Source organism: Lepisosteus platostomus, chromosome 1 (assembly GCF_059453375.1).
Source record: "Lepisosteus platostomus isolate fLepPlt1 chromosome 1, fLepPlt1.hap1, whole genome shotgun sequence".
In the NCBI taxonomy this organism is placed as follows: domain Eukaryota; kingdom Metazoa; phylum Chordata; class Actinopteri; order Semionotiformes; family Lepisosteidae; genus Lepisosteus; species Lepisosteus platostomus.
In genome coordinates, this window is record NC_142611.1 from 64,305,080 (window position 1) to 64,332,400 (window position 27,321).

General features: G+C 49.0%; 1 protein-coding gene and 1 long non-coding RNA gene across 5 annotated transcripts in view; one reads left to right on the top strand and one right to left on the bottom strand.

Moving 5' to 3' along the window:
* Nucleotides 1-5,056: 5,056 nt before the first annotated feature.
* The window catches only part of LOC148678426 (electroneutral sodium bicarbonate exchanger 1-like), a 60,524-nt gene continuing 38,259 nt past the window's right edge, over nucleotides 5,057-27,321 (bottom strand). Inside the window, exons 9-25 of one of the 4 annotated variants that reach the window (XR_015939158.1) lie at nucleotides 26,930-27,017; nucleotides 25,262-25,408; nucleotides 24,370-24,470; nucleotides 23,595-23,769; nucleotides 22,475-22,608; nucleotides 21,904-22,149; nucleotides 21,585-21,690; nucleotides 21,338-21,499; nucleotides 20,514-20,627; nucleotides 19,365-19,526; nucleotides 18,708-18,959; nucleotides 18,117-18,185; nucleotides 16,404-16,715; nucleotides 15,078-15,181; nucleotides 13,459-13,576; nucleotides 10,195-11,363; nucleotides 5,057-9,881 (exon numbers count right to left, since the gene is read on the bottom strand). Coding sequence is in view for 2 of the 4 variants with exons in the window: in XM_088633513.1 (XP_088489639.1) it covers nucleotides 11,358-11,363; nucleotides 13,459-13,576; nucleotides 15,078-15,181; nucleotides 16,404-16,715; nucleotides 18,117-18,185; nucleotides 18,708-18,959; nucleotides 19,365-19,526; nucleotides 20,514-20,627; nucleotides 21,338-21,499; nucleotides 21,585-21,690; nucleotides 21,904-22,149; nucleotides 22,475-22,608; nucleotides 23,595-23,769; nucleotides 24,370-24,470; nucleotides 25,262-25,408; nucleotides 26,930-27,017 (2,296 nt within the window). In the remaining 2 variants the exon portion in view is untranslated. Of the gene's footprint in view, nucleotides 11,364-13,458; nucleotides 13,577-15,077; nucleotides 15,182-16,403; nucleotides 16,716-18,116; nucleotides 18,186-18,707; nucleotides 18,960-19,364; nucleotides 19,527-20,513; nucleotides 20,628-21,337; nucleotides 21,500-21,584; nucleotides 21,691-21,903; nucleotides 22,150-22,474; nucleotides 22,609-23,594; nucleotides 23,770-24,369; nucleotides 24,471-25,261; nucleotides 25,409-26,929; nucleotides 27,018-27,321 lie in introns of all 4 variants that reach the window. The other 3 variants (XR_015939157.1, XM_088633513.1, XM_088633514.1) reach the window with 3 other exon arrangements.
* Nucleotides 11,812-14,192, top strand: LOC148678427 (uncharacterized). The gene is made up of 2 exons (XR_015939159.1): nucleotides 11,812-11,972; nucleotides 12,699-14,192. It is a non-coding gene; the product is annotated as an uncharacterized LOC148678427 (long non-coding RNA).

A 27,321-nucleotide genomic window follows, 5' to 3' on the forward strand; every position in this document is an offset into this window, starting at 1 on the left:
TACTGGAATTCAGTACATGGTCCAGGATGTACTGTAATCAGCACCAGTGTAGACACAAGGAACAGACTGCAACACAAAGTACGTTAGGAAAGCTACAAGAAGCCCTTGGTCCATCTGGCCTATTTGGTACTTAGTAGCTAATAGATCTGAGGATCGCATCAAGTTTCATCGGCTTCAACCACATGGCTGGGCAGCTTGTTGCACACTCCCACCACTGTTTGTGTAAAGTCGTGCATCCTGTCCTGATTGGAGGAACTCGCCCCGCAGTTTCTTAAGAGAAGCCTACAACAACATGGCACGGAAGCTTGTTCCAGACTCACACCCGGGCCACAGCAAACCACGAGACAAAGTCATGTCAGCAGGAAAGCCACGCCGTGTGATGACACTTGGAAGACACAGGAGCAGATCTCAGTGCCCTGTCTGGGTCCAGTAGCACCGGTCCCTAATGCGCACACTAGGGAAGGGTTTACAGAATCCAGTGTATCCCCACTTGACTCCCCTGGTCTTGCTAGAAAACTGTATATTCCTGTCCAGCCCTCCCAGGTCAGGAGACACTGGCCACTAGCACTCTCGTCTAATTCGTTTAACCACTCATTTCATTGGACTCCTCTCAAAAATACTACAGGTCAGGAGGTATTGAGACACATCCACCATTTAATAGGCTACTGTACATAACCTGAAATCCCCCATCACTTTGAATTTTTGCAAACTGCTCATATAAAGTAAGTGTTTAATTGACTAATTGAGAGTAACGTTTGACAGCAACAAAAGGAAACCCAACAGCACTGTATGCCCCTCAAGGCTGAGGCATCAGGACCGCTTCGGATGGGCGAGTTTTTACAAAGATAGGACTGGGACAGGCTGAGCTGCTGGGATCCTGGTTTACTTTGCACCAGGCAACAAGACACGACTGCCCTCTCCCCTCCCCCTCCCCTGCTCTCCTGTCCAGCCTTGATGCTGACAAGGTCGACACCAGAGGAGAGCCGCTCACTCTGGGTGAGTTAGGGCCGTCAGCTGCTAGCAATCAGGGCTATTTTGAAGTCAGGGACACATGCAACCCCAGGGCCAGGCAGAGACCCCCCTCCCCACCCCTGAGCCTATCTGCACAGCTGGATTAGTTCCAGATGTGGGGCCTGCCTGGGCAGATAAAGCCCTACATGAAGAATTACCCCCTTCCCCTCGCCACACTCACGCACACACAACAGAAGCTGGGCTAGCTACACTGCAGAGCGCTAGCTGGGCTAGCTACACTAGTTACACAATGCGAGGGCTTGCTCACATACAAATTACTGAAAATGTAGGTTCTCTCCTCTGAGTCTGTGGGGTCAGTGTGTCTGCAGGGTGTCCAGTCCTGGTCCTGGGGGGTCAGTGTGTCTGCAGGGTGTCCAGTTTCACTTTGGTTTTGAAGTGGGATATTGTGGCAAGTACAGTAGACTCTAGTTCAGTATAGACTTGTCACAGGGATGTACTACAGGGACTTACTACAGAGTGTAACACAGAACCTTGTCGTTTTTATATTTGTGATATGACAAGACCATATCAACGGAAACTGCAATTTCATTAACATGGAAACTCGAGACTATGACTGTGTGGAAACTGCCAAGTGCTGTGGTGTGCTTTTTTCTACTGTTGAAAGTAAGCCCTGTGTGTTCCTTCATTGACATTGTCAGTCTGGTTCTCGCCCCATTTGAAGAATCGTGTTTTAGAGACCCCAGACTTAAGACTTGAGGTCTGAGTCCTCTATTATACTAGATAGGTTAGTCTAAATAAAATATCCCTTCAGTTCAGAGTAGTACAGTGCAGAATGATATAGCTCAGTACAATATAATATTAGTTCCAACAATAGGAAGTATGAATGTATCATTTTTAGATGTGCAAAGGGTTGTGGGAGTGTGGAACAAGCTATTCAGCCATGTTGTCTGGCTCTATTTCTAATGTTGCCTATCAGGTTAAGGGCAGTCTGATAGCCACTCATGGCCCAGGACGGCTGCTGTCCACCTGGTTCTGTAAGTAGTTGATAATGTCCACTGAGTAAAGACCCAGAAATAGAGGTGATATAGACCAGTTTAAGTGAACAATAGGCCTAAACCGAGCCACTATGAGGCCCGGGTGGAAAGGAAACCGGGAGACATGGCAGCAGTCAACAGCAGTGTGTTAGATGCCCTGCTGTCTTGCAGCAGCACTGTGTAATTTCTAAAGCTCTGCACATTCACAGCAGTGTGCTCCATTTCAGGTTTCGCCACCTCAGGGCACTTGTCTCATCCTCCCACAGTCCAAGAACATGCTGGTGGCTTAATTATTAATGGTCCTGGATAAATTGCAAAGGAACAAGTAAAGGTTTATTCCATGCTGAAGAAAAAAAGAGAGAAGAAAAGAAACTGTCAAACGTTGTGTTTCTTCTATTTTCAGCATGGGACAGACCTTTACTTGTTCCTTTTCAGCCTGCACATGTTGACGCAGCTCCCTGATTGAACTACGTCTGGAAAAACTGGCCCTGGTGTGAGTGTGTGTGTCTGTATCTGTGTGCCCTGTGGTGGACTGATGCCCTGTCCAGGTTGTATCCCATCTCGAGCCCAGTACTTCCTGGGATACACTCCTGGGCACCGTGAATTGCAGAAGAGGTAACTGAAAGTGATAGTGACTGCAGAGAAGGGATAGCAGACAGCAGGGATTCTTGAGAAACTCTAGGGAAGAGCTGTCCCCAGCAGGGGACGTGTCGAACTCGTCAGCCAGTTCTCCAGGTAGCTGGCAGGCAGGAGTGAGCGTGTCAGTCTTTGTCTGAAGAATGGGCCCATTGACTGGCACCCAGCTACTCGACAGAAGGGAGCCCAGGCCTGGGACTGTCAGGTTGCATTAGGCTGTGATTGACAAGGACATGATGGTTGTCATTAACTGAAATCAAGAAGCCAAACATGTTGGAATTCCCTAACAAGAACCACCCCAATCAGCCCAGGACAGTCTCTATCCACGCTCACGGGAAATGGGATGTGAAGAGTGGAATGCCTTCAAATGGAAATGCCCTGCCCCCCCCCACCACCACCCATCCAGGGGCTGAATTAAGACTGGGCCGATGCTGGCCTGGGGGTGTGTGCGTGTGTGTGGGGGGGTTCTGACATCCTGTTTCAGTTACAGCATTTGAGTGACAGATGGAGCTGTCGTTCAAACGTGGAGAGACGAAAACCCTAAAGCTGCTGGAAAAAGAAACAATCTACACACATTATAAAACATATACATGCACAGATCCTGCATTGTGACTGGAGTAAACAGAGGCAACCTGCACACAGGAGGCACTTCCTTACACTAAGGGTGGTGGGAGTGTGGAACGAGCTGCCCAGCTGTGCTGTTGAAGTTGGTAGCTTGGATTCTATCAAGAAACAGCTGGATGAGATCCTGCAATCAGACCAGGAGGCATTCATTTACTCCAAGGCTTGTGTAAAAGATATGTTGTCGAAGCCAGTTCCCTGGATTCTTCTGCAAAATGTCTTAATGCGATCCTCGGATCAATTAACTACTAACGACCAAACGGGCTGGATGGGCGGAATGGCTCGCCTCGTTTGCAAGCTGTGATGTAGAGATTAAACCGACAAAAGTGTAAGACACAGACCGCGACAGAAGAGGCATTTGTATGTTTTTTTTTAGGCACCCGAGAGAAGAAAGCGCGAGAATCCCTCTCGATCCGCCGCGGGTGTGAGTGGAGCTCAGATCAGATACTGTACATAATCGTCCGCGCCCCTCCGGACCCGTGGATCTGACACCTAAACAAGAGTCTCCCTCGTACACCACAAAAACCTGAATGTTCCGTCTTACACCCGAGCCGTTTCAGGACAAGACTCCAACATGCAAACGGCATCATACGCAGGCGGACTCGAGCAGTGGTCTGGCGTTGTCCAAACTACACGCCAGCCAAGGGGAATACCGCTCAGTTATTAACTTCCCACTAATCTACAGCTCGAATCGCTGTCATTTAAAACAATATTGTTAACGTTTTTAAGAGAAATCACATCATAATGTTTCCTTCAACGCACGAACACCGTTTTAGTCGAGATGTAATTTAATTCAAACCTACCCGCGCAGTCCGGTGTGCTTCACTATTGGTCCTCTGCTGCCACCGTGTGGTAAACATGTGGTACATCAACCCGGACACATACTGTACCTGGTATTACATCCCATTCATCCTGCAGCACCAACAGAGGCTAGTCAGAAGTGATTGTCCTGATCACATTTGCCAATACGTGTTTTACGTCTGAATGTTCGTTTCTAGAAGAATAAAAACAAAGCTGTTCTAGACAAGCAGAGAAGCTTGTACAAAAAGTCCAGGTGGATGCTGCACATTGGTGGTGGTGGAGGGGAGTCCCCATTACCTGTAAAGCGCTTTGAGTGGATTGTCCAGAAAAGCGCTATATAAGTGTAAGCAATTATTATTTTTATTATTATTATTATTAAAAAGTCTGAAAAGATAAAAGAAACATCTGTTTCAGGTTGTTTCGAGACCCAAGTCCTCCTGTGTGTGACCACAGTGTAGCAGATCAGTGCATGATATTGTGGTGATGTCATGGTCTCGTGATGATGTCACCGCATGATGTCACTGAAGAGGAAGAGGTGTGAAGACCAGCTCTAGATAGATCACTTAGTCTGTTGTGGTAGTCTGACCCATTCCGCAGACGATCACGCCTACAGCAGTATGATGTGCTCCAGGCTGAAGGCTGGACAATCAGAAACACTTTGCTGTCAACTCAGATGGCTCCTGTATGAGGTAACAGTTGTTCAGTTCCTCCAGTGTACAGTCAGTGAACTGTCTCTCAGCAGCTGGAGCTGTTGGGTGAAGAGGGAGGATTTAGGCTCTCTGATCTTCAAACTGGGGTCTGTGGATTTTGGAGTGAAGATTCTGCAGTGACATCACGACATCATGCACAGAGGTCTGAGCAACAGACTTCTCATCTCTTTCTACACAGCTAAAGGAGGACATTTGTCTAAAATGAATTTGTTAAACACATTCTTACTCTTCGTATACAAGACAGAAACATTTTTCTTTGATATGAAGCCAGAAATACAGTAGTTTGGTTTTATTTTTTTTATTGTTTTCACATTTGTATAATCAAAAATACAATATGCCTATTAATGGTACATATCTTAAACAGACCAGTCATTTTTCTCTTGATTTATTTGCTGTTTGTAGTTACCACATCTGTTACTGTCTTATTCCATTAATATAGTGCCCCCATCTCCCTCTCCCTCCTGTTCTGACTTGACCTGAGCCCAGGCAGCAGACACAGCCCAGAACCTACTGTAGCAGCGCTGGGAAAGGACACAGAAATGCCCCTATCTGGCAGCCAGGAATAGAAACCCATCCTTGTGCTGGACCGCAGAGCTAGGGAGAATATTTGTTTCCTCTGTTCTAAACTTCTCTGTATTAAAGGTATCCTCATTCATTCATGTATGAATATCTCTGCTTTAAAGACATTCTTCCTATATTCTAAGCTTCTCTGTATTGTAGGATCTGTGTGTGTTAGAGATGTCCTTGCTGTGGTATAGGGTCTGTGTGTGTTAGAGATTTCCCTGCTGTATTGTAGGGTCTGTGTGTGTTAGAGATATCCCTGCTGTGTTGTAGGGTCTGTGTGTGTTAGAGATGTCCTTGCTGTGCTGTAGGGTCTCTGGCTATCCTTTTTGCAATCTACATTTTCAACAGGACATCAGGACAATGCACAACCAGGGACCAGTCTTCAGGACCTCTTTATAATACATCAGCTCTTACAAGAATTCACTTTACTGACCTCTGGAATCACAGTGGATAGTTTTACCTTGAACAAAGAGTCATATGGAAATAAAATAGACCTTATCTACATATGACTCTTTGTTCAAGGTTTAAAAGTATTAAATGTACTGGTTCACTCTGTCTCCAGCAACGCTCCTCACTTATGCATTAAGGGCAGTGAATTCTGTTTGTTTAAACCTGTGTCTGTGACCAAGATACTGGTTTAAAATGTGTTGAACACTATTTCTCCAGGGTTTTTAGTTAACGAACGCATTTAAGACTCACGATTGGAATCAATTATTGGTGCACCTCTATAAAACATTCTCTCAGAGTTTGTGTACAGCATCAGTCTTTACAGTGGCATGTTCTGTCAGTGCATGTTAGCCCACACACTTCCTGCTCCCAGGGTTAAACCATAGGGTTACTGTTTCTAAAAAAAAGGAACGCTTATACATTACTAATGAACTAAGAAAGCCATTTGCTCACTTAAGGGAACTGCAGTCCTTGAGGGCAGTAGAGTATTCTGATTTTTTGTAATTTAACAAATCCCTTGCTTCTTTGCAGGGATTAAATCCCATCACACCTGCCTGGCTGGGAGCTGCAGGACCTGGGTGGGGACCCCTGCTGAGAAGAGCTGAAATTGTCCAGCTGTGGGTTTATTCTACAGCAAAACCGATAGCGGGGCTGTCAGACACAAATCCCGGAGGAGCTGTGATGCTCTCTTTATTGTACTTCAGCTCAATTACTCCATTGATTGATTGGATAAACATGGTACTTCTCTTTGGGCCTGCGAGTGCTTACAATAGGGACCTCAGGAGGACCACTGTGTCTGCAGGGTCTCCAGGACCTCACAGAGCTGCAGGACCTGAAGACCAGGGAGACGCTGTTAAATTGGGCCCATTAAGCCTACAGTGAGCTCAGCTGGAATCAAAGCTTATATAATCAGGCCTTATACTAACCCTGGAGGGCCGCAGTCAATGTGTTAAGACTTGGAAAGTGTGTGTTTTTACTCCTTTAGCAGGTGAACGAGTACAATTTTGTCAGGAAAGGCTCAGCTGTGGTCCTACAGAGCTTACAGGGGCTTGGGATTCTGCTTAGCGGCAGTGGGGGTGACCTGTATTCATGTCCAGATTGGGGCCCTCTGGGGGCAGGGGTGCCTCTCCTGTCTTTGCACCAGAAGCAGAAGGAGCAGTGCCCGGGTGCAGCGAGCACGAGAGGGGCGTGCAAGAAACAGGCTGGGGCCGAAGCAGGAAGGCAGCACAGCCAGCTTCTGCCGGACAGAGGTCAGTGTCCCACAGCACGCCACGGCCTAGACTAGCAGTGCCCACCCCTGGCCCTGGCGCCCCACACACCTGCTGGCTCTCAGGAGATCACTGAGCCTCGCTTCATCTGAGGAGCTGCTTCACTGGAACATTTGCCTTTTGTTTCTACTCACAAGCTTGGGATCTTATTTCACTTACAAAATACAAAGGGTTCGAGCTGCAACATGTTTAAGAGCCGAGAACAACCAGCTCCCCTGACTCCTGTCATCGTTATCAAGCCAGTGGAGGGCTCGACGGTGTACTCGAGGGCTCGGCTGGCAGAGAACCAGCAGGGGTGTGGGTCATTAGTATCAGGATTGGAAACCTCTGGTTTACACTGTAGAAGTGGTCGTATCAGGTCAGATCCATTCGGCGCCCCGAGGAAGAAGAGTGGAATCTTATAACTTCACTCATTTCTAATTAACACTAGCTACCGCGCTATTTTTCGATCTAATCAAATCTGCTGCCACATCATTGCGGTGTCACGAGAGCACCTTTACAGTAATAAACCCCCTGCACAAACAGACAGACACACACACACACTCACACCAGGATCAGTTTTCCCAGAAGCCAATCAACCTCCCAGCATGTCTTTGGACTGTGGGAGAAAACTGGTGCACCTGGATGAAACCCACCTGAAGACAGGGAGAGCGTACAGACTCCACACAGACAGCACCCCAGGTCCGGAATTGAAATCACGGCCCCAGCGGTGTGAGGCAGCAGTGCTGACCACTGAACCACTACCCATCGTGCTGCTGCCCTCCCCAACTTGAGCATCTTCAATTTATTCATTTCAGTAAGATGACCGCCATGATGGACCCATAAAGCCCACCTTGAGTACTAATTTTAACCATCTTGACACCAGGGAGAAGCTGTATGCCCGTCTGACATGTTGTATCATTCGGTGATTATTGCTCAGATGCAGGGGTGGGCCGCACCAGTCCTAGAGCATCGTGTTGATTTGCGCATTCCAGCACAAATCAGACCCCTTTGACCTAACTGAACCAATGATGTGGATGAGAGGCCCCTGTGTGACCCAGATGTTAACTGGGTGTTGATTGAAAGGTGTCTATACCGGCTGTCATGGATCGGGGTGGGGGGGGTGCCCTGCCCACCCACGCTACAGACCAGCCCCTGTGACCCGCAGGGGGTCCCCAATATCTGCTGCTTTTCACCGCAGCTGAGCTCTCGGCTCGCATGAACCAGCAAGCTGCTCGACTGGGACCTTCACAAGCTGTTTTCCTACTCAAGACGGGTTGAGATTTCAAGTTACTTTAGAAAGACGACACTTATAAAGCAACTCCTACAGGCTGAGCAACTGAAAACGGTGAACCAACTCAAATGAGACCCATTATCAGCGCTGTCGAGGGACTGGTTGTTTAAGCGTTCAGGTGGAACAGAAACCTGCAGGTCTGGGGGTTCCCCAATACCAGGAGTGGATTAGATAACCCCAAAAAACAGCAATACCTTCTTCCATCAACATTAGCATGATGATTACGGGAATGTGAAACGCTAGACAGAAATAAGGGTCTCTAGAGGCCTTTTCTTTTGCTAAAGTCTAATGGATTTTCACCTTACAGAAGAGGCACTGGAAATACACACACCTGCACAGCACTGTCTTCACCACGCAGAAGATGTGTAGTGTTTCACAACGTTGCAAGAACTTCACTGCACAACAACATCAAAGATAATTAGAATTACAGGAACGACACGTCCATGTAAAAAAAAACTCCCAGACGCCCGACGCACTGTTTTCACCAGTCATTCTCCGACCGCATGAATCTGCCGAAATAAATTTGGCTTTACTGAAGGCGCCCCAGAATGATTTATTTTTCATCTTTACAACAAAATAAATCAAGATCTATTTGCTCGGATATAGTCTCTACTGTATGTATAGTGTCATTTTTTAAATTCTCTCAGAATAAAAATAAGAGGCTCCATTTCTACAAGCCACACGACTGTTCTGTGGAATTGACTACGGATCAGAAAAACAGGTCAGAGCTTTTCCTTCTCGTCCCGTTTCTCTGTTCCCTGAAGCATTGCGTTTAGACGCCCGAGTCTGTCCGCTCACTTGTCAGTGAAGGGAGGAACAAGAGTCTGACAGGTCCTGGAGCAGAGCTGGGGCGCCGTGGGCTCAGGCTCCCAGGACAGACACTGCTGTTGCAGGCCTGAGCAAGGCGCTGCAGTATACTGTGCTGCTGTCTGATGTCGCTTGCAGAATTTTCTAAATTTCTTCTCTTTTGCTTGTTGCCAGTGGGTAATAAGATATTTTTTAAACATCTGACTGAGGCAATCAGAATGTTTTCAAATCTTTCTTATAGTGCGCAGAGAGACTGAACCTGACATATCTCCCTCTTTCTGCACCAAGTGGACTTGAGGTGGGATTGGCTTATGCATGCTGTATTCTTAGTTGTTATTTTTCAATGTTGTCAGCCCTGGGGTCAGAGACAGGCACTGTTCATGACCCGGCAGTGTGCATGTGCAGTACGTGCCTGGTGGCTGATGAGTGGATAAGAAGATAATTAAGGTAACAAACAAGAGGAGCCATTCTGCCCATTTATCTTGTTTGGTAGTTACTAGTTAATTGATCCCAGGATGTCATCCAGCTGTTTCTTGAAGGAAGCCAAAGTATCAGCTTCAACCACATGACTGGGCCACTTGTTCCACACTCCCACAACCCTTTGGGTAAAGAAGTACCTTACCCAAAAATACAAATACTGTGTCCCAACTCGGATTTGAACCCAAAACCTTTTGGTTAGGAATGTAGAGAAATTCACCACCCCTCCACACTGCTACCTCATCACCCCCTCACTGCTGCCTCACCACCCCTCCTCACTACCTCATCAGCCCTCCTCACTGCTGCCTCACCACCCCTCCTCACTACCTCATCAGCCCTCCTCACTGCTGCCTCACCACCCCTCCTCACTACCTCATCAGCCCTCCTCACTGCTGCCTCACCACCCCTCCACACTGCCTCACCACCCCTCCACACTGCTGCCTCACCACCCCTCCACACTGCCTCATCACTCCTCCACACTGCTGCCTCACCACCCCTCCTCACTGCCTCACCACCCCTCCACACTGCTGCCTCACCACCCCTCCACACTGCCTCACCACCCCTCCTCACTGCTGCCTCACCACCCCTCCTCAGTGCCTCACCACCCATCCTCACTGCTGCCTCACCACCACTCCACACTACCTCACCACTATGGGTCTGACTATTGACATAAAATCTGCTCAGCAGATATTGCTTTCTCAAGACTACAGTACAGGATGTGTATTGTACCTGCAAAGTGTGTGTGCATGCTTAATTGCTTAATTGTTTAATTGCTTAATTGCAAGTTTCTTAATTGACCCTGCCACTGATTTGTTGAAAAAAAAAAAAAGAGGAATAGCTGCAAGAAAGACTTGTGGTGGTGGACATGGCCACAGATAACCTGCTCCAAAGGCAGGTTACCCCAAGTCTTCTGCTCCAGAGACAGTCCAGCTTTAGGGTTAGATTACTGGAGATTCCCTGAACCTGTTGCCTCACAGATAGTCTTTCATCCCCATCTACAGTATTTTGCTTAAAGGATACGTTACTAGTTTACACTGCACAAAACAGACAACAGTGACTGTAAAGTCCCATGGTAAATATGATGACACCTTCGTACTGTATGAGTTATTGATTCCATTTAAAGTTCATTTAAATAAATAAAAAATAAACAAAAATATAAATACTATAAACACGCTTGTGCTGACAACAACATAATAAAGAAAAAAACTGCTGGACTACTGCTAGCAGTTGTTAAGAAATTAAAACATCTTGAAACAGAATAAATAATAAGTATAAATATATACATAGAAAAATAATAACCTGGAAAAGGGTGCCATTGTGTTCCTGTTCAGTTTCTCATGGAACAAACACAATCCTAATGTTACCAGTATATTTTTTGCCATTTGATCAGCGATGGGATGTCACTGTGATGGCCTGACCGCATGCGCCTGGCTCTGGGTTCGAAGGACTGAGTGTAGAACTGCACCTCAGTCCCACTCTGTCTGGGGTGATGAGGACCTCCCACTCCCCCACCCAGAAGAGGAAAAGTGGATAAATTTAGAGATAAGGCGGGGGGGTCAGTTGGGGAAGGGTAGGGTAGTAAAGATGTTAATCCAAAGATCATGGTGTGGAGGTTGGGTAGGGGGGGAGAGGGGGGTCATCCCTGCTGTTGACCATCCTGGCTGAGACTGTCTGAGCCGAGCTCCTCTTGTCCCTGAGTCCCCCTGCCTCGGGGGGGTCCCGACACAGCTCCGCACTTCAGTTACTGTCATTCCTGCGGAAGAAACACCAGAGAACAAACAGACAGACACACACACACAAACAAACAGACACAGCTAGAGTCACTACACAGGTGTGGAACAAGGTGCAGAGTGGAACTCTGGGAAAATGAAGTCCGCACAACTGACAAGAGTTTCAACTTTGTTCTTATCTGCTGGAGACAAGAGTCAAAACAGTTGTTTCTCCCTAGGGCAGCATCCCTCAGCTCCTGTCCTTGAGGGCTACTGTGTCGTCTGGTTTTCTAAATCATTAATTGAACACAATTTTGTTGTCCACTCGGAATAGTCAGATTCTGAGGTCTCGGTTCAGACTCCTGAGAACGAAGAGAACGTGAACCTGCAGCCACGCCCCACGGCCACGCCCACCTGTTAGAGCCTTACAGTTTGTATTGTAATGTTTGTTCTTTTGTTAAGCATAAATAAAAATTTTAAAAAAAAGACACTCGCCTTAGGCAGCCAGTCGTGCAATGCTTCTCGGGGGACTTCGCTTGCGCTAAAGGGCTCGGACAGCTGTGTAAAATTTAGCCCCCCAGGGAATGTGTATGCGCTGGCAAATCTCCTCTCTTGCAAAGGTTCGGTACTATCTCTTGTTGGACGCGAAGGCGGTAATGTTGGTTTACGTGACTATTAAAATGATTAAGAGGTGTTGGCTTACTAACCTCTGACAATAACAGAGGTACAGCATCATATACATGTAGGCTGGGACTCCCAAAAATATTTAGATCGTTTGCAAGCGGTTAGACCAATAAGAAAATATTTCTACCACATGAATGAAAGATTTTTAAACAAGGCACGCGGGCAGGCTGTGAGCTCCTTCCCGCTCTGATCCGGGAAGCAGGAGTTAGTGCGAGCGAGCATGAGCGGGGTGGGGTGTGGGGTGTGGGGCATCGAGATCGCCCAGCGAGACTTGTGAAACCCCGCCGGAAGGCGGTGAGGGACGCTGCCGGATGGTTTCCCACAGAATGCGTGCTGGATGGGTGTGTTCAAGGGAGCGCCATTTCCAAAGCGGGCAGTGCGGCGGCCTACTGAACAAGACAAGCTCTGCATGAGCTTTGTGTAGTGCTGCAAAATTATTCCCCATACATTTATGGTGATCATGGCTTTATGTACAGCTCTCAGCAAGCTGTATCCCGCCTTCCAGCGGTGCACGCCATTGACTGTGCCGTCTCGACCTGTTAAAATGCTGCTTATTTCGTCCACATTCAGACCTGTCTGTAATCTCGGTATTTGTATCCTAAGATCTGTACGGTATATTGGTAGTTTTTATTTTTTTCTTTTCGTTTAGTTGTGAACTATTCTGTAATAACGTGGACGCCTCCTGCCCACTTTAGAAACCTGCGTCCGCAAGCGTGCGATCGGGGCACGGCGATGATGCAAAGTTCAGGAAGCTGCAGTGAGCGTTCCCGTTCGGAGCTGCAAAGGTCCCACGGTACGAGAAGGATCAGTAACGACAGCCATCGTTTCCAAACGTTTCTCCCTTCGGCACTGTGTTTGGCCACTGGACAGCGAAGAGCGGAGCCGCGTTTGTCGCTTTCACCAGCACACAACAGCAGAGGGGGACCAGCTGAGAATCGAGGTGACACTCTCCCCCAGAAGCAGGCTCCTTGTGGGTCAGTTGTCTGTGTGGAGGCCTTTTTTAAAGGCTGACGAGCTCTGTAATAAAGGCTATTTCAACACGCGTTGAAAATCTTTAGACTTAAAAACTCTGGAATGGCCAATTGAGACTTGGCTCAAAGGTTAAGTACTCCAGTAGGACTGGAGTGGGAGGGGCTACAGAGCTGATGGATACGCCCTTTGACACGCCCCCCGGTCAGAGCCCTTCGCCCTGTGACACGCCCCCCTCATTGTATTCATCTGCCATATTAGAAAATCAGGACCTCACAGCCTGGCTTTGGGGGGAGACTGCAGGTCCCAGAGTAGAAATAAGTCCAAAGAAAAAAAACGGGAGTAAAGGATAAACGGGATGAAGCTTAGGGATGCAGAGTGTGAGAGAGGCAGGAATCGGGAGGAGAGAGCTGAAGAAGAGAAACTTGGCCTCTGTGAGGGTTTGGGTTTCTTGCAGGGTGAGTGGTGAGGAGGAGGTGCCCTTGCCTTTTTGGTGGAAACGGGGTCGTCCTTGAGATCTGAGCTGTCAGGGGTCATACTGAGAGCTTTCCACACTGTTGTTTTAGACATTTCGTCAGAGATATTAATGTCTGATGGGTCACACCTAGAACAGAACGTCACATTGTAACACCAGGGAGAGCAGGCCATGCAGAGCAGGACAGGCACAGGGGCAGGTCTGCCGGGGCTGAAGTCCACAAACAGAGCACGGGGACAGGGCTGCACCCCTGACCCCCTCTGTTCATGCAGGGGTGGGCGGTATGTTAGTTCTGTGCTGAAGGACTCGCTTCCACAACTCTTTCACCTTTCTATACTTACTGCCTGCCCTGATGTATGTGTATACTGTACCTGTGTGTGTGTTACGTGTGTGGTGATGGACTTTAGAGTGGATGTGCGTGATTTTGTGTGTGGAGCGGAGGTTGTGCTTATGTGCACGGTTTTCTGTGTGTTTGTCTATGTATATGTCTGTATGTGTGTAAAGTTTTTGTGTGTGATTGTGTATATGTGCATGATTTATGTGTGCTTTTGTGCATGATTTTAATTTGCATTTGTGTAGGTGTTTGTGTGTGTGGAGTTTCTGTGAGAGTGTTTGTCTCTGGTACAGTTTCATCCTGCACTAGTTGTTACTTAGCCCAAAGTTTCTCTGCCTTTACTGACAACAGCTGTTATTGAACTATACTGTGAAGACCTGCTACAATTAAAATCATCAGCATTAATTACAATCAGCCGCATTCTCTTTTTATCACTGCATTATTATACTGAGGTTTCAGTGGTGTTAATATTTTCTTTTTTATATGAATAATAAACTAAAATGTTAGTGATCGCCAACAATATGTTATTAGGGAGCACAAGAGCACTCACTGATAAAGGAGTTTGTGGACATTCTGCCAGTATAGATGACTTGCTGAATTGCTTTCAGGCTGTTTTTGTGATTCTCTTATATATAAACCTGGATGACTAAAAAATTTCCTTCACTTGAACTGCAATAAGACTGAGCTCAGGCTGCTCAGCACCTCCCATCACCTACATAGGATGTAATCTGGTGATATTATGTTGTCTCTCACTGAAGCTGAAAAGCTGGTCATGAAAAACTGATCTAAATCCACACTGAACAAACTCCATTATTTTCCAAATTCAGCAGCCAGAATCCTGACCAGGTTGCTTGCAGGTGATCACATCACTCCTGTCCTGGAGCCCTCGCACTGGCTTCCTGTCAGGTTTCAGGTCGACTTCAGAATCCTCATGCTCACCTATAAGGCTCTACATGGCTTGGCACCTCGGTTCCTGACTGACTTTTTATCTGTTTACTCCCCACCTCACAGCCTTCATTCACCTACTCTGGTCTTCCATCCTCAAGGACATCAGAGAGTTAGCTATACCCTGGATTGGATTAAACGGCTGTGCAATCTGGTGTGAATCAGACTACCTTCTCTATAAATTAGGTGGTGGACAGAAACTTGGTGAGCTCAGAATCCCAGATCTGTTTATATTAATGGTGACCTTGGAGGGGAGGGGCAGGGAGCTGGGGCATTATGCTGGTGTGTATCAGTGGGGGGGTCAGAGGGGGGCAGTCAGTGCAGCCCCCTCCCACTTCGATCCCTGCTCACCTGGAGCTGTTGCTCTTCTTCTGGGGGCTGTGCAGGAGCTGGCTGCTCTCCATGGGGATCTGCACCACCTTATCCTCCCCGTGATCCAGCATCTTCTCGGACTCCTGAGGGAGACACCCCGACAGTGAGAGTAACTCCAAATGTGTGTCACACGGGTTAGCAGACTCATCAGGCGTCATCCATACGAAACTACAGAACGCTTTCTGCCATTGTACAATATAAGGATAGGGTCTCTCCATATTCACCAGAGATGAACAGGGCATAACTGTGCCTTTAGAGCAAATGAAATTAATATGGCAATTATGCATTTCACCTTTATTGAGCTGAATGTTGACGGTTAATGGTCATGTTAATATTTTGTAGAAGCAAAAGCTGCTTCATCATTTAATCATTAACAAATTTAAAAAGCAGCCACCCATAAAATGATGTTTACAGTATATATGTTATAAATTTGTGATATGTTTCAATCATTGCTATGTCTCCACAGAGTAAATAAGCAACAGGTCTCAGCCTTCCCATTTAAGGGCAATTTTAAAATCCAATTTTTACTGACAAGTGCCTCTTTGTCTCTGTTCCTGGGGTGTTTCATCTTGATTAAAACTGAAAACAGAACATGTAGTTTGGTTCTCTCTCCACTAGGTGGCAGCAAATTACACTTTTCACTCCCTATATCGAAATGGGCAATACGACCCAGGAACAAGTAAAGGTTTATTCCATGCTGAAAAGAGAAGAAAAGAAATACATTTCAGCTTTGGAGCTTTCTTTTGCTGTAAAGGCTGTTAATCTCGCTGTGTCAGTGTGACAAGCCCCCATTCTTCCAGGTCTGCCTTGTCTTCTGTTTTTAATTCTGTCTTATCTGTTAATTACATGACTGAAATTATGCCCTTTAAGCTTGATTTAGACAATTAAAGTCATTACTGTGCTTACCAGCTGCTAGGGGATTAGAGGGGCCAGTAAAAACTTTTTGACAGTAGAAGTTGTATACCACTGCTCTATCTATTTATAGCACTGTACACATTCTTCATTCCTTATACAATAAGGAACCTCAACCAACCCCATTCCACCCTTCAGTTCTCTCCATGTGCTGTGGCTCATAGACAAATTCAGGAACCTTTACACAAAGAGTGGTGGGAGCCTGGAACAAACTGCCCAACCATCACCCTGGCTTCCTTCAGAGGAACCGCGGGATGAGATCCTGGGACCAGTTAACTACTAGCAGCCAAATGAGCTAGGGGGGGGCAGAGCGGCCTCCTCTCGTTTGGATGTGCTCGTTAGCGGCCACGCTCGCGAGATGCTGTGAAATGGCAGGACTTGAAAGGTCGGCACCTCCTCGGCCTTCGCCTTCTTGGTGGCGTCGTCCAGCTTCTTCTTCTTGCTCTCGGGCATCAGGTCGTCCAGCCAGCTGAGCTCGCGCTTGGAGAAGCACAGGTCCATGAGCTTGCGGATGAACACCAGGGCCAGCACCATCATGGGGAAGACGATGGCGGCCGGCGAGGTCTTGATGACCCACAGGAGGACCAGGCAGGTGAGCTGGATCAGGGTGAACAGGTGCACCTTCCTCAGGGGCACGTGGCGCAGGTAGATGAAGTCCGGCTGGTGCTTCGGCGGCATGCCGAAGAGCTTCAGGCGGTCGAAGAACTGCGAGAGAGGAGAGATCAGTGCGACCGGCTTCCCTTAGAGGCGCGCGAAATACAAGAAAACATTCCCAGGCCTTAAAAAAATGGCAAGCACCTTCCCAGAGCCTGGAGCTTCCCGAGCTCGGACCCGGGACAACTGACCCTGGCAGGCAGAGGGAACCAAGCCTTTTTAGTCCTGGGCAGAAAAGAAGATGAGGGGACCTGATCCAAGTAGTGAAAATCCTCAAAGGATTAACGGAGCCGACTCAGCTCTTCAGAATGAGCAGTAGAGCAAGAGCAGTAGGAGCGTGGAACAAGCCATCCAGTCACGTGGTTTAAGCCGATACCCTGCTTTCTTTTAAGAAATAGCAGAATGAGACCCTTAGATCAATTATCTACCATACTAAAAGATCCAGCTAGGTCGAACAGCTTCTCCTCATTTGTTAAAGACTTCTCATGTTCTTATGATCACCTGTAAGGCTCTACACGGCTTGGCACCTCAGTTCCTGTCTGACTTACTATCTTCCTACTCCCCACCTCACAACCTTTGTTTGTCATAGTGGTCTCCTCTTCATCCCTCAAGCTCATCATCACTTTTATTATTACTACTACTACCCTGGATGTTCCTAATAGACACCTCTGAAGAATGTCTCCATGTGTTGCACAATTAATAGACATAGACCCCTGTAATCTAAAGACTGAAGTAGGGTTCCCCTGTGTGGATCACCTTAGTAGGATCCACCAGTAGGAGTTTCTCTGCTGATTTAGGACACCAACAATAACCAGAAGGACAGGGATTCCCCAGCACCAGGGCAAAGGTCACTGGTTTGAGCTGTGGTTACATTGTTTCAGGGGTTTGGTTTAGTGGGTATGGTATTGTTAGTCAGCCAGAGCTCTCTCGGCACTCAGCGACCCTCTGCAGGCATGTCGTGCTGCCTATGAGGGATGTGCTTCTCCTCCAATCATCACTCATCCTACAGTATGGGGCACTGCTGCCTGTGAGGGACATGTCTCTCCTCCAATCATCACACATCCTCCAGTACAGGGCAGTGCTGCCTGTGAGGGGCATGTCTGTTCTCCAATCAGTGATGATTATGCATGAATGGGATAGGGCTATCTGTGACATGTGACTGGAGGGTGGGCCTTCAGTTTCTCACTCTCCTGTGTGTGTGGTAATGGAGTTTGCAGCTGTGAGACTTGAAGAACACACATTTAACTGTTCCAGTTTGGTCGGGTTAAAACCTATTTTTTTTCCAAGAATAATTTTGGAAGCAGCACATCTCCCTGGCAAGCTTCAACAGGACAGCATGCCCTGTGTCACTGTGCCCAAAGCTGTGACTGTGAGACACCCCAGCAGGCTCTGTCCTCCAGGTACAGTAACTGCAGTCTTGACATCAGTCCAGTCCTGCTGTCCACACCATACCTGAATTCCCTTTAGAGATGAGGCACCCATGTAGAGGAACACTCCGTACAACACCGGCATGGGGATGAACTGCAGACACATAGACACACAGAAAGACAAAAGAGGCTGGTTAGGACTGGAGCACATCAAATTAGCACCTGTGTGTGCATGTCTGTGTGCACTCTTTGAAAACCTAGACTGGGAGTTACAGTTGTAAGGAACAAATGCTGGACATGTTAGAGTACCTAACAGCCAGGGGGAGCAGAGAGGGGAGAGGAGACCAGATGGAGCAAGGGGAGAGGAGGAGACCGGAGGGAGCTGGGAGAGAGGAGGAGACCAGTAGGAGCAGGGAGAGAGGAGGAGACCAGGGGGAGCAGGGAGAGAGGAGGAGACCAGAGGGAGCAGAGAGAGAGGAGGGGAGCAAAGAGAGGTAGAGATCAGGGGAGCTGGGAGAGAGGAGGAGAGCAGAGAGAGGTAGAGACCAGGGGAGCTTGAAGAGAGGAGGAGACCAGAGAGAGGTGGAGAGCAGGGAGAGGTAGAGACCAGGGGAGCTGGGAGAGAGGAGGAGACCAGGGGGAGCAGGGAGAGGAGGGAGGCAGTGTGGGGCCCCACCTGCAGAGCCCCGGTCATGAAGACAGAACAGCCCATCAGCACGAAGATCAGCAGCCCAGTGAGCCGCTGCTCCCGGATGCCCAAAAACTTGGGCTGCTCTCCCGGCGCCGAGCACTCCGACTCCAGCTTCAGGCTGTTGACGTGGGAGATGGACAGGACGGTGGCCGCCACGAACCAGGGCAGACCCATGATGGAGCAGATGCCCAGCATGAACCCCACCATCAGCAGGTCCAGATGATAACCGCAGCCCTTCTGCAGGAACAGGGAGGAGAGAGACAGAGCTCCAGCTCACGAGCACAGGCTGGTACCGCCCACCATGTCGACACGTGCAGCAGGTGGGAGGGAAGCCCTCATGCAGAAGAAAGTGCACCTCTTAGAAAACATTACAAATGGAACAGAAGTCACTGTAGGCCTGCAGGTATCAGGCATGTCATAGAGATCCCTGATCTGTCAATCCTGGCCGGGCAACTCCTACCACTGGCGTGACACCACCTGCACATGATAGGCACATTGAGATGGGTTTTTGAATGGATGCTCATTCTGGTTGATGCAGCTGGGATCCCCATCATTCTGTCTTCTCAACCCTTTCAGGTCAGATCAGTTACAGATATGACCCCACCCATCACCCCGCCCCCTCAACCAGATCATCCACCCTACCAGCAGCTTGTGCTCCTTGCGGTTGATGATGACGGCGGTGATCTGCTGGTCCATGAAGATCAGGATGGTGCAGAGCAGCGCAGGGATCGGTGCCACCACCACTGTCCACCAGGGGTTGGGGCCGATAGGATTCATGATCCAGCCACGGTCGTCCCGGGTCGGCTGTGGGGGAGTAAGGAGGGGGGAAGAGGGCACTGCTGGTGTTACTGCTCAAGAGTTGCCAAGAAAAGGCCATCTGGTAAACCCATAGCCCTGGCTGCTGCGAAACCTCTACAGTCAGGGGGATGGAACTAACTGGGATAGTCCAAGCATGGACCGATCCAGCCCTACGAAGGCAATAGAGGTTTTGAGGTTTTAATCTGTTCTTTAATTTGAAATCCATCCATCCATTTTCAGGACAATCCATCATCCAATTCAGGGTCATGGGGAAGCCAGAGCCTAACCTGGCAAGCAACAGGCATGGGGTGGGATACACCCTGGATGGGATGCCAGTCCATCACAGGGCATAATCTGGAGATGTCAATGATTTTTCTGGTTCGTTCTCTCCCAGTTTGGGATTGCCAACTGCTCATCAGGAAGTCAATGGTACTGTGATTCAGTCCATTGCTTTGACCTCGCTAAGAATATGGTGTTCAGTTCTCCTCTTTGTGCTGCAAGAAAGCATTGAAGTACAAAGCAGAGTGGGACAGACTAGGAGAACTGAATCTATTTGGCTTGAATCCAAGAAGATTCCATGGGAACTTAATTAGATAATTAAAATCCTGAAGCGCACATCCTCAGGGCACTCCAGCTCAGCAGCAACACAACAACCCAGGGACACAGATGGTCGAAAATCGTAGACACCTCCTTGCATAGAGGGACTGTTTCTGAAACTACCGGAAGCCCAACAGAGAAGCAGATTGGTCCCATCTCACCTAGGAAATTTCCCGCTCTGTTCCAAAGAACACTGGCCGGCAGACACACCCTCTGATCCAGCTGGAGGAGTGAACCTCACACACAGCCTCCCACCATGTGCAGTGACGGAGCGCTGGGTTAGTTGCTCAGGGTCTTAATTGATTAATTGGGCTTAGCTACGAATCAATTAGTATTCTACTAAGCCAGTAGGCTCTCTGGTGGTGGATGGGCTCCTGGAGCGTGGCTGTGCCTCACCTTGAACTTGCTGGGCACCTGCAGCTTCTGGGAGGGGATCCCGATGGCGTAGTCGATGCCCACCATGATGACGATGGTGAGGAAGACGGCGAAGTCGCTGATCATGGACCGCACCTGGGGGGAGGGTGGAGGGCGGAGGGCATCAGGATGTTGTGTGGAGATGCAAGAAAGGTTTGAAATGGGTTTCAATTTGAGAGGAAAAAGGACATTTCCAGAGAAAACCAAAGAAGACACATACAAGGTGCACCTGACACAGCACTCTGAATTCAAGCAGTTTGACAGGTAGTTTCATAGTCTGAGTACAGCTCTGGTAACCCTGTTATCACCATGAATGGGTGTTCAGTACTGGCCATTGCATAGAAAGTGCTTCCACGCACAGCACAATGGCCATATCTGATAACATTGTTCCTGCCTTTTTTGTTATTTCTAAATTGTCGAGTACAAGTGGTGTCTGTTTAAAATGCCCTTAGGCCAAGTCAGGGATGAAGGCCAAGCCAGGCCATGCCACATTTCTGCAGAGGAAACGTCCTTAAACACACAGGGGTCGTGAAATCTGACAGCACCCCGACAGTAGTGCTGGTTGTGGGGGGGTCAATACAGAGGTCAGAGGTCAAGGAGCTGGCTGTGTTTTTAATGTGCATTGTAAGTAATCCCTATCCGCTCTTTAGAGCTCACATTTGGACCCTTCAGAGCCTCTCTGCAGCAGGATTTGAGCACTTCTGCAAGTCACTAACAGCAAAAGTCATTCCCAGTTAAGGCTCAGACCTCTGGAGGTCACACCCGAACTCCCAGCACCGTCTGAGACGAGCCCCGAGAGATCTTACCCGGGTGGGGAAGTAGCGACTGGTCTTGAACTGCTTGAGGAAGGTGGACAGGGCAAAGGTGGAGAAGAAGAGGATGGCAGACCAGAAGAGGACATCCGGGGTGTAGGGACCGTGGTGTCCACAGGCTGTCCCCACGAACTCTCCCTGGAGCTTCAGACACTCCTGCAGATATTGTCAATCAATCAATTCTTTAGGATTTCATTGTCCTTAGAGTTAGCATTAGTGATGTTAGAGCTCTGTGCCTTACCGTGACAGTGAGGTTTGCCCAGGGCACATAGGAGGCCGAGATGTTCCTCTCGCTCCAGTACTGAAGAGTTTGGTTACTGGGGTTGTCAGGCTCTGTGCATTTACAGCTGCAAGACATCAGGCACAGGACGAGACTGCATCAGAAACAGCAATCCAGAGGAGACAGACAGAAGACAGCTGGACAGTGAGACAGAGGATAGCTGGACTTTGAGACAGAGGGACAGAGCACAGCTGGACTGTGAGACAGACACAGACGTAGGACAGCTGGACTGTGAGACATAGAGAGACAGGTAGGACAGCGAGACAGGAGCCGTCCTCACTAGTAGAGGGTGAGCTTGTCCAGGTCGGAGTGCATGTTGATGGGGTAGAGTTCCCCCAGGTGCAGCAGCTTCTCCAGGGACTCATAGATGAAGATGAGGCAGATGAGGGCAGCGAAGGCCTCCTCTGTGAAGCGCGTGATGTAGCAGACCAGTGTGCTGGCGTCCGTGGCAACCAGCATGAGGCAGAGGAAGGCAGTCCAGAGCCCGATGCAGGTGCGCAGTGACAGGTAGGAGAGGCCATAGTCTCTGTGCAGCAGAGAGACAGGGAGCGTGGATTAGGACAGCAGACCAGGTAGTCGTGTGTTTAAACACAGTAGGAGGTAGTCTCCTAATTCGTGTCTAAACTGGTCCTGAAGAGCCACAGACCTGCAGGTTTTATGAACAGGCTGAAAGGGTCACTGAACAGAGACCTGGAAAGAGTGTTACCTCCTCCTAATTTAGGAATGGATTGATCCAATTAAGCCGCTCCCGGTTCTGCTGGAGCAAGAAGCAGGTACACTAAGGCTCTCCAGGACCATGCTGGACACCCCAGTACACAACGCAGTCCTGAGCCCGACGGCCAGACACTGACTTGCAGAACTTGAAGAGGATCTTCTCGAAGACCAGGACCGGACCTGTGCTGCCCAGGATGGTGAGTGGCTGCCCAGCAAACAGGGAATAAGCGATGCCTGTCATGGAGGCGCCCAGCAGGGACTCGATGGCACTCTGGGAAAGACAAAAGGCAATCCAACATGGGAACATGTGGCCAGCTAATCACAGTAGCATGTCAGCACCACAGATACACCTGGACTACTCTACCACAGCACCACAGATACACCTGGACTACTCCACCACAGCACCACAGATACACCTGGACTACTCCACCACAGCACCACAGATACACCTGGACTACTCTACCACAGCACCACAGATACACCTGGACTACTCTACCACAGCACCACAGATACACCTGGACCTCCTTCCAGTCAGCTACACTACACACACTTCCAGCTCCCTAATTGTTTAATTGATAAACAGCAGGATTAATCTAGCAATTAGGGATGTGGCTGTATTAGAAAGGCAGTGGAAAGGGCCACATGGGGAGTAGATACGCAATGCAATATAAAGTGAAACAAATTTACCCTTCAGGCCACGGTGTTCCAGAAGGTACAGAATTAAGAATAAAGCCCTTTCTTCTATCTTTGCATCTTATTATGCATGTTTCATGCTCTTATTTTGACAAAGAAATCCAAGAACCATAATCAATTTTTATCAATCCATTCAATTTGGTACCGCCAATTGTGTCTTTATGTCTGGGCTCAGTGCAGCAGCCCCTATACCCATGCAGGGAGGGTGCAGAAGGGCAGAAGGGCTCCTCTCACCCCAGGATCGACCCCACCACGTCTGGACTGCAGAACTCAACCTCTTCTCAGAAGGCGCTTCTGGGCAAAGTCATTGCTGCTGTCAGACTCGCAAATTCCACATCTCCAGACTAAGAAAGGCACAGCTTGTGGAGGAAATGAGTTGTGCCTGTCTGGTGAAATGGGACATCCCAGATTAAAATCCCACAGCACGTCGCCTGTATTAGTGCTGGAAACGTGCTCTGCCATCATGCCTCCCTGAGACTGGCTGTGTGAGTGGTGCGTGTCTGTTTGTGTGTGTGTGTGTGTGTGTGTGCGTGTGCGTGTGTGGAGGTGTGCGTGCATCCTTACAATTTGGCCCTCGGTTGCTTCTCCCAGCAGCCCCCCGAAGGTGATGACAGGGGACATGCAGGCGCAGTACAGGAACAGGAAAGAGGCCACGCACTGCAGGTTCAGCCCGTCCCGGTAGTCACTCAGGTAGAAGGGGATCTTTCTCTTGATGTCCAGGATTAGCCCCCCGAACAGCCTGCCAACACATGGATTACCATCAGCATCTTGCTGCCACTCGAGCCCGGGGACAACACCGTGCCTCTCGCATGGCATTCTATTCTGGGTAAATTCACCCAGTTTACCCCTGATTACTTATTTAATTGATGCTCAATCAATCAATAAACCTTAGCCACTGAATTGACTAAATACCTATTGAAAACCTATCTATGGGCTAATTGGCACATACTGTAATTGATTGTTAATTGGTTAATTGACTCTGTGTATCACAAACCTGCCCTGCTATCTTCCTTTTCACAGTCCAGCATGGCTTCATCAATCCAACAGTCATTTGCTTTTATTAGATCGTTCATTCATGTCTGTCAGGTCTGGCACTGGCAGAGATGCCAATTTACCAAAAAAAGCCATCCTGAAGTCTGAGGCCTGCAGCTTCACAAGAGCAGGATGAGCTAACTCAACAGGGGGATAGGAGTTTGGACGAGGGGAGGAAGAGTTGGAAGGCATAGAAAAAGACAGGATAATGCAGAAAGGGAGGGTGAAAGAGACAGAAATACAGAGAGGTGAACAGAGAAAGATGAGAGTAAATGAGGGTGACGGGGGTTTGCTTGGGCGAGCTCACCTTCCAGTCTTCTGCAGCTCAGGGCCATGGTGCTCTCCGTGGGGCTCCACTTCCACCTGGCACGCCATTCCATTTGGCATCCCTGGCATCTTCCTCTTCTCCTGCAGGGAGAGAGCTGAGGTCAAGTGAGGCTAGGCAGAATTGGAGCACTGGACTCCTCCTGCACTGGAGCACGGGACTCCTTCAGCACTGGAGCACTGGACTCCTCCAGCACTGGAGCACGGGACTCCTTCAGCACTGGAGCACTGGAGCACTGGACTCCTCCTGCACTGGAGCATGGGACTCCCTTCAGCACTGGAGCACTGGAGCACTGGACTCCTCCTGCACTGGAGCACTGGAGCACTGGACTCCTTCAGCACTGGAGCATGGGACTCCTTCAGCACTGGGGCACTGGACTCCTCCTGCACTGGAGCACTGGACTCCTCCTGCATTGGAGCACTTGAGCACAGAACTCCTCCGGCACTAGAGCATGGGACTCCTTCAGCACTGGAGCACTGGAGCACTAGACTCCTCCAGCACTGGAGCACTTGAGCACAGAACTCCTCCGGCACTGGAGCATGGGACTCCTTCAGCACTGGAGCACTGGAGCACTAGACTCCTCCAGCACTGGAGCACTTGAGCACAGAACTCCTCCGGCACTGGAGCACAGAAACACTAGACTCCTCCAGCACTGGAGCACGGGACTGCTCCAGCACTGGAGCACTGAAACACTAGACTCCTCCAGCACTGGAGCACTGATGCACTTCAAAGGTGCTTACCTGGCAGGACTATATACTGTATTACTAGCATTGCTAAAGTAGATATAAAACAAAGCAACACACAGTACATCACACCCCCATCCAGCAGCAGACTGTACAACAATACGCTCCCTTCAGTGGTTCCGGGTGAGTACCTGTGAGGGGACATTCTTGGGGGGCTCAATGCGGATGGAGGGGTCCCACTCTCCCGGGGGCAGAACTGTCACCTGGTCCAGAAACTCATCGATACCCGCCAGCAGGTCACTACGGTCTTTCGCCTTGTATGCCACATCATGGAAGATCTGAGAAGATAAGATTAACAGCAACACAGATCAGTAAGTGACGCCTGAGTGTCACACTTGTCTGTGAGTGTCACTCTGTGTTAGTGTGTCTGTGAGTGTGTGTCTGGGTGTGTCAGTCTGTGTTAGTGTGTCTGTGAGTGTGTGTCTGAGTGTGCCAGTCTTTGATAGTGTGTCTGTGAGTGTGTGTCTGGGTGTGTCAGTCTGTATTAGTGTGTCTGTGAGTGTGTGTCTGAGTGTGCCAGTCTTTGTTAGTGTGTATCTCGGTGTGTCAGTCTGTGTTAGTGTGTCTGTGAGTGTGTAGGAGAACAAAGCACAGGAAACTAGGGACAGGACAGAGTGGGAGCGCCCTCTGGCTGCAGAGGGTGTGACAGTACCCCCCCCTTCATGGGCGGCTCCTGTCGCCCATACAAAAAAAAAGAGCTGCACAGCACCGGGGGGGAGGAAAAACCTCATTTAACAGAAAGGAAACCTCTGGGAGTCCACGGCTGAGAGCTGCCCCCTAATCCATGGTATAAATCTTTATTGGGTAGAGGAAGGAGGGGTCAGGTAGAACTTCGGAGACTTAAAACAAAAAAGACATGTACACAAGCACAAACCACAACAACAATAAACCTGGGAAACTGAGGAAATAAACCACAAAAAACAGAGAGGAACCAAAAGTTCCGAGACGCAGGGGACAGGGGAACCAGAGAGAAGGGGAAACCAGGAAGTGAAAAAATCAAAATACCAAGCAAAAAACTAAAAATAAAAAAAAACCCGGGAAAAATACCGCAGACTGGGCAATAAGCACGTTCCAAATTCTATCACTGATATCGGAGTGGACAACCCGAGGAAAGCCAGGCACACGGCCCGCTCACAGGCACGGATGACCGGAGGAATATCCAGCAATGAGGATAGGAGGGCCAGCTCAACAGTTAATCACGGATACCGGAAAGACAACCCGAGGAAAGCCAGGCCGAGGCCCGCTCACAGGCACGGATGTCGGGAGAAGCAACCCGCAATTAGAATAGAAGAGCTGAGAGAAAAGAAAGCCCAGATAGAGAAAAAAAAAACTGCGGAAAAAAAGCGCTGCTCGTGGGGTCAGTAGGAGGCTCAGCATTCTGTCATGGGTGTCGGAAGGGATGAACCGTGGAGAGGCGGGAGAGCGGAAATAGACCCTGTGAGACGGGGGTGAGCCCAGGCTCAGCTGTGTCGTATAGAAACCTAGGCCCTCAGGCAGCGGACATGGGGCGACCTGGTGCTAGGCGGGTCTCAGGACATCCGAACGTCAATGACAAGCGAAGGGGAATGAGTGACCCGGAAATATATAGCCCCAGAGACAGACACCGGAAGGAGAGCAAAGCACAGGAAACTAGGGACGGGACAGAGTAGGAGCGCCCTCTGGCTGCAGAGGGCGTGACAGTTTCTAGGTATGTCAATCTGAGTTAGTGTGTACTGTATGTGTGTATCACATTGCGTTGTTGTGAGGGTGGATGTGTGTGAGAGGCTCAGTGTGTGTGTGTGACTCAGTGGCCACGTTACCTCATCAGTCATTATGGTTGCCATGGATCTCCCAATTTCATGATACTGCTGTGCTTTCCCATCTGGTCCCAGCAAGATGAACAGGAACCTGCCACAGTCAAGGACGATTAACACCAATGAAGAGCAATTAACAGCAAAACTGCCAAAATTCAAACATCACACCGCTCTGTGAGTGAATTTTCACTTGTGAAACACCTCCACACACTTGCGTGTCAGAGAAGAATGTCTGTGAATGAAAGTGCTGTTCATTCTTATTGCTTTGCTGACACTGTAATTCACCAATGAAGCTCTCTGAATTTGAGAGAGGAGTGACAGAGACAGGCTCCACTGAGAGACAGAGAAAGAGACAGAGACAGAGAGGAGACAGACTGAGAGAGGGAGACAGAGACAGA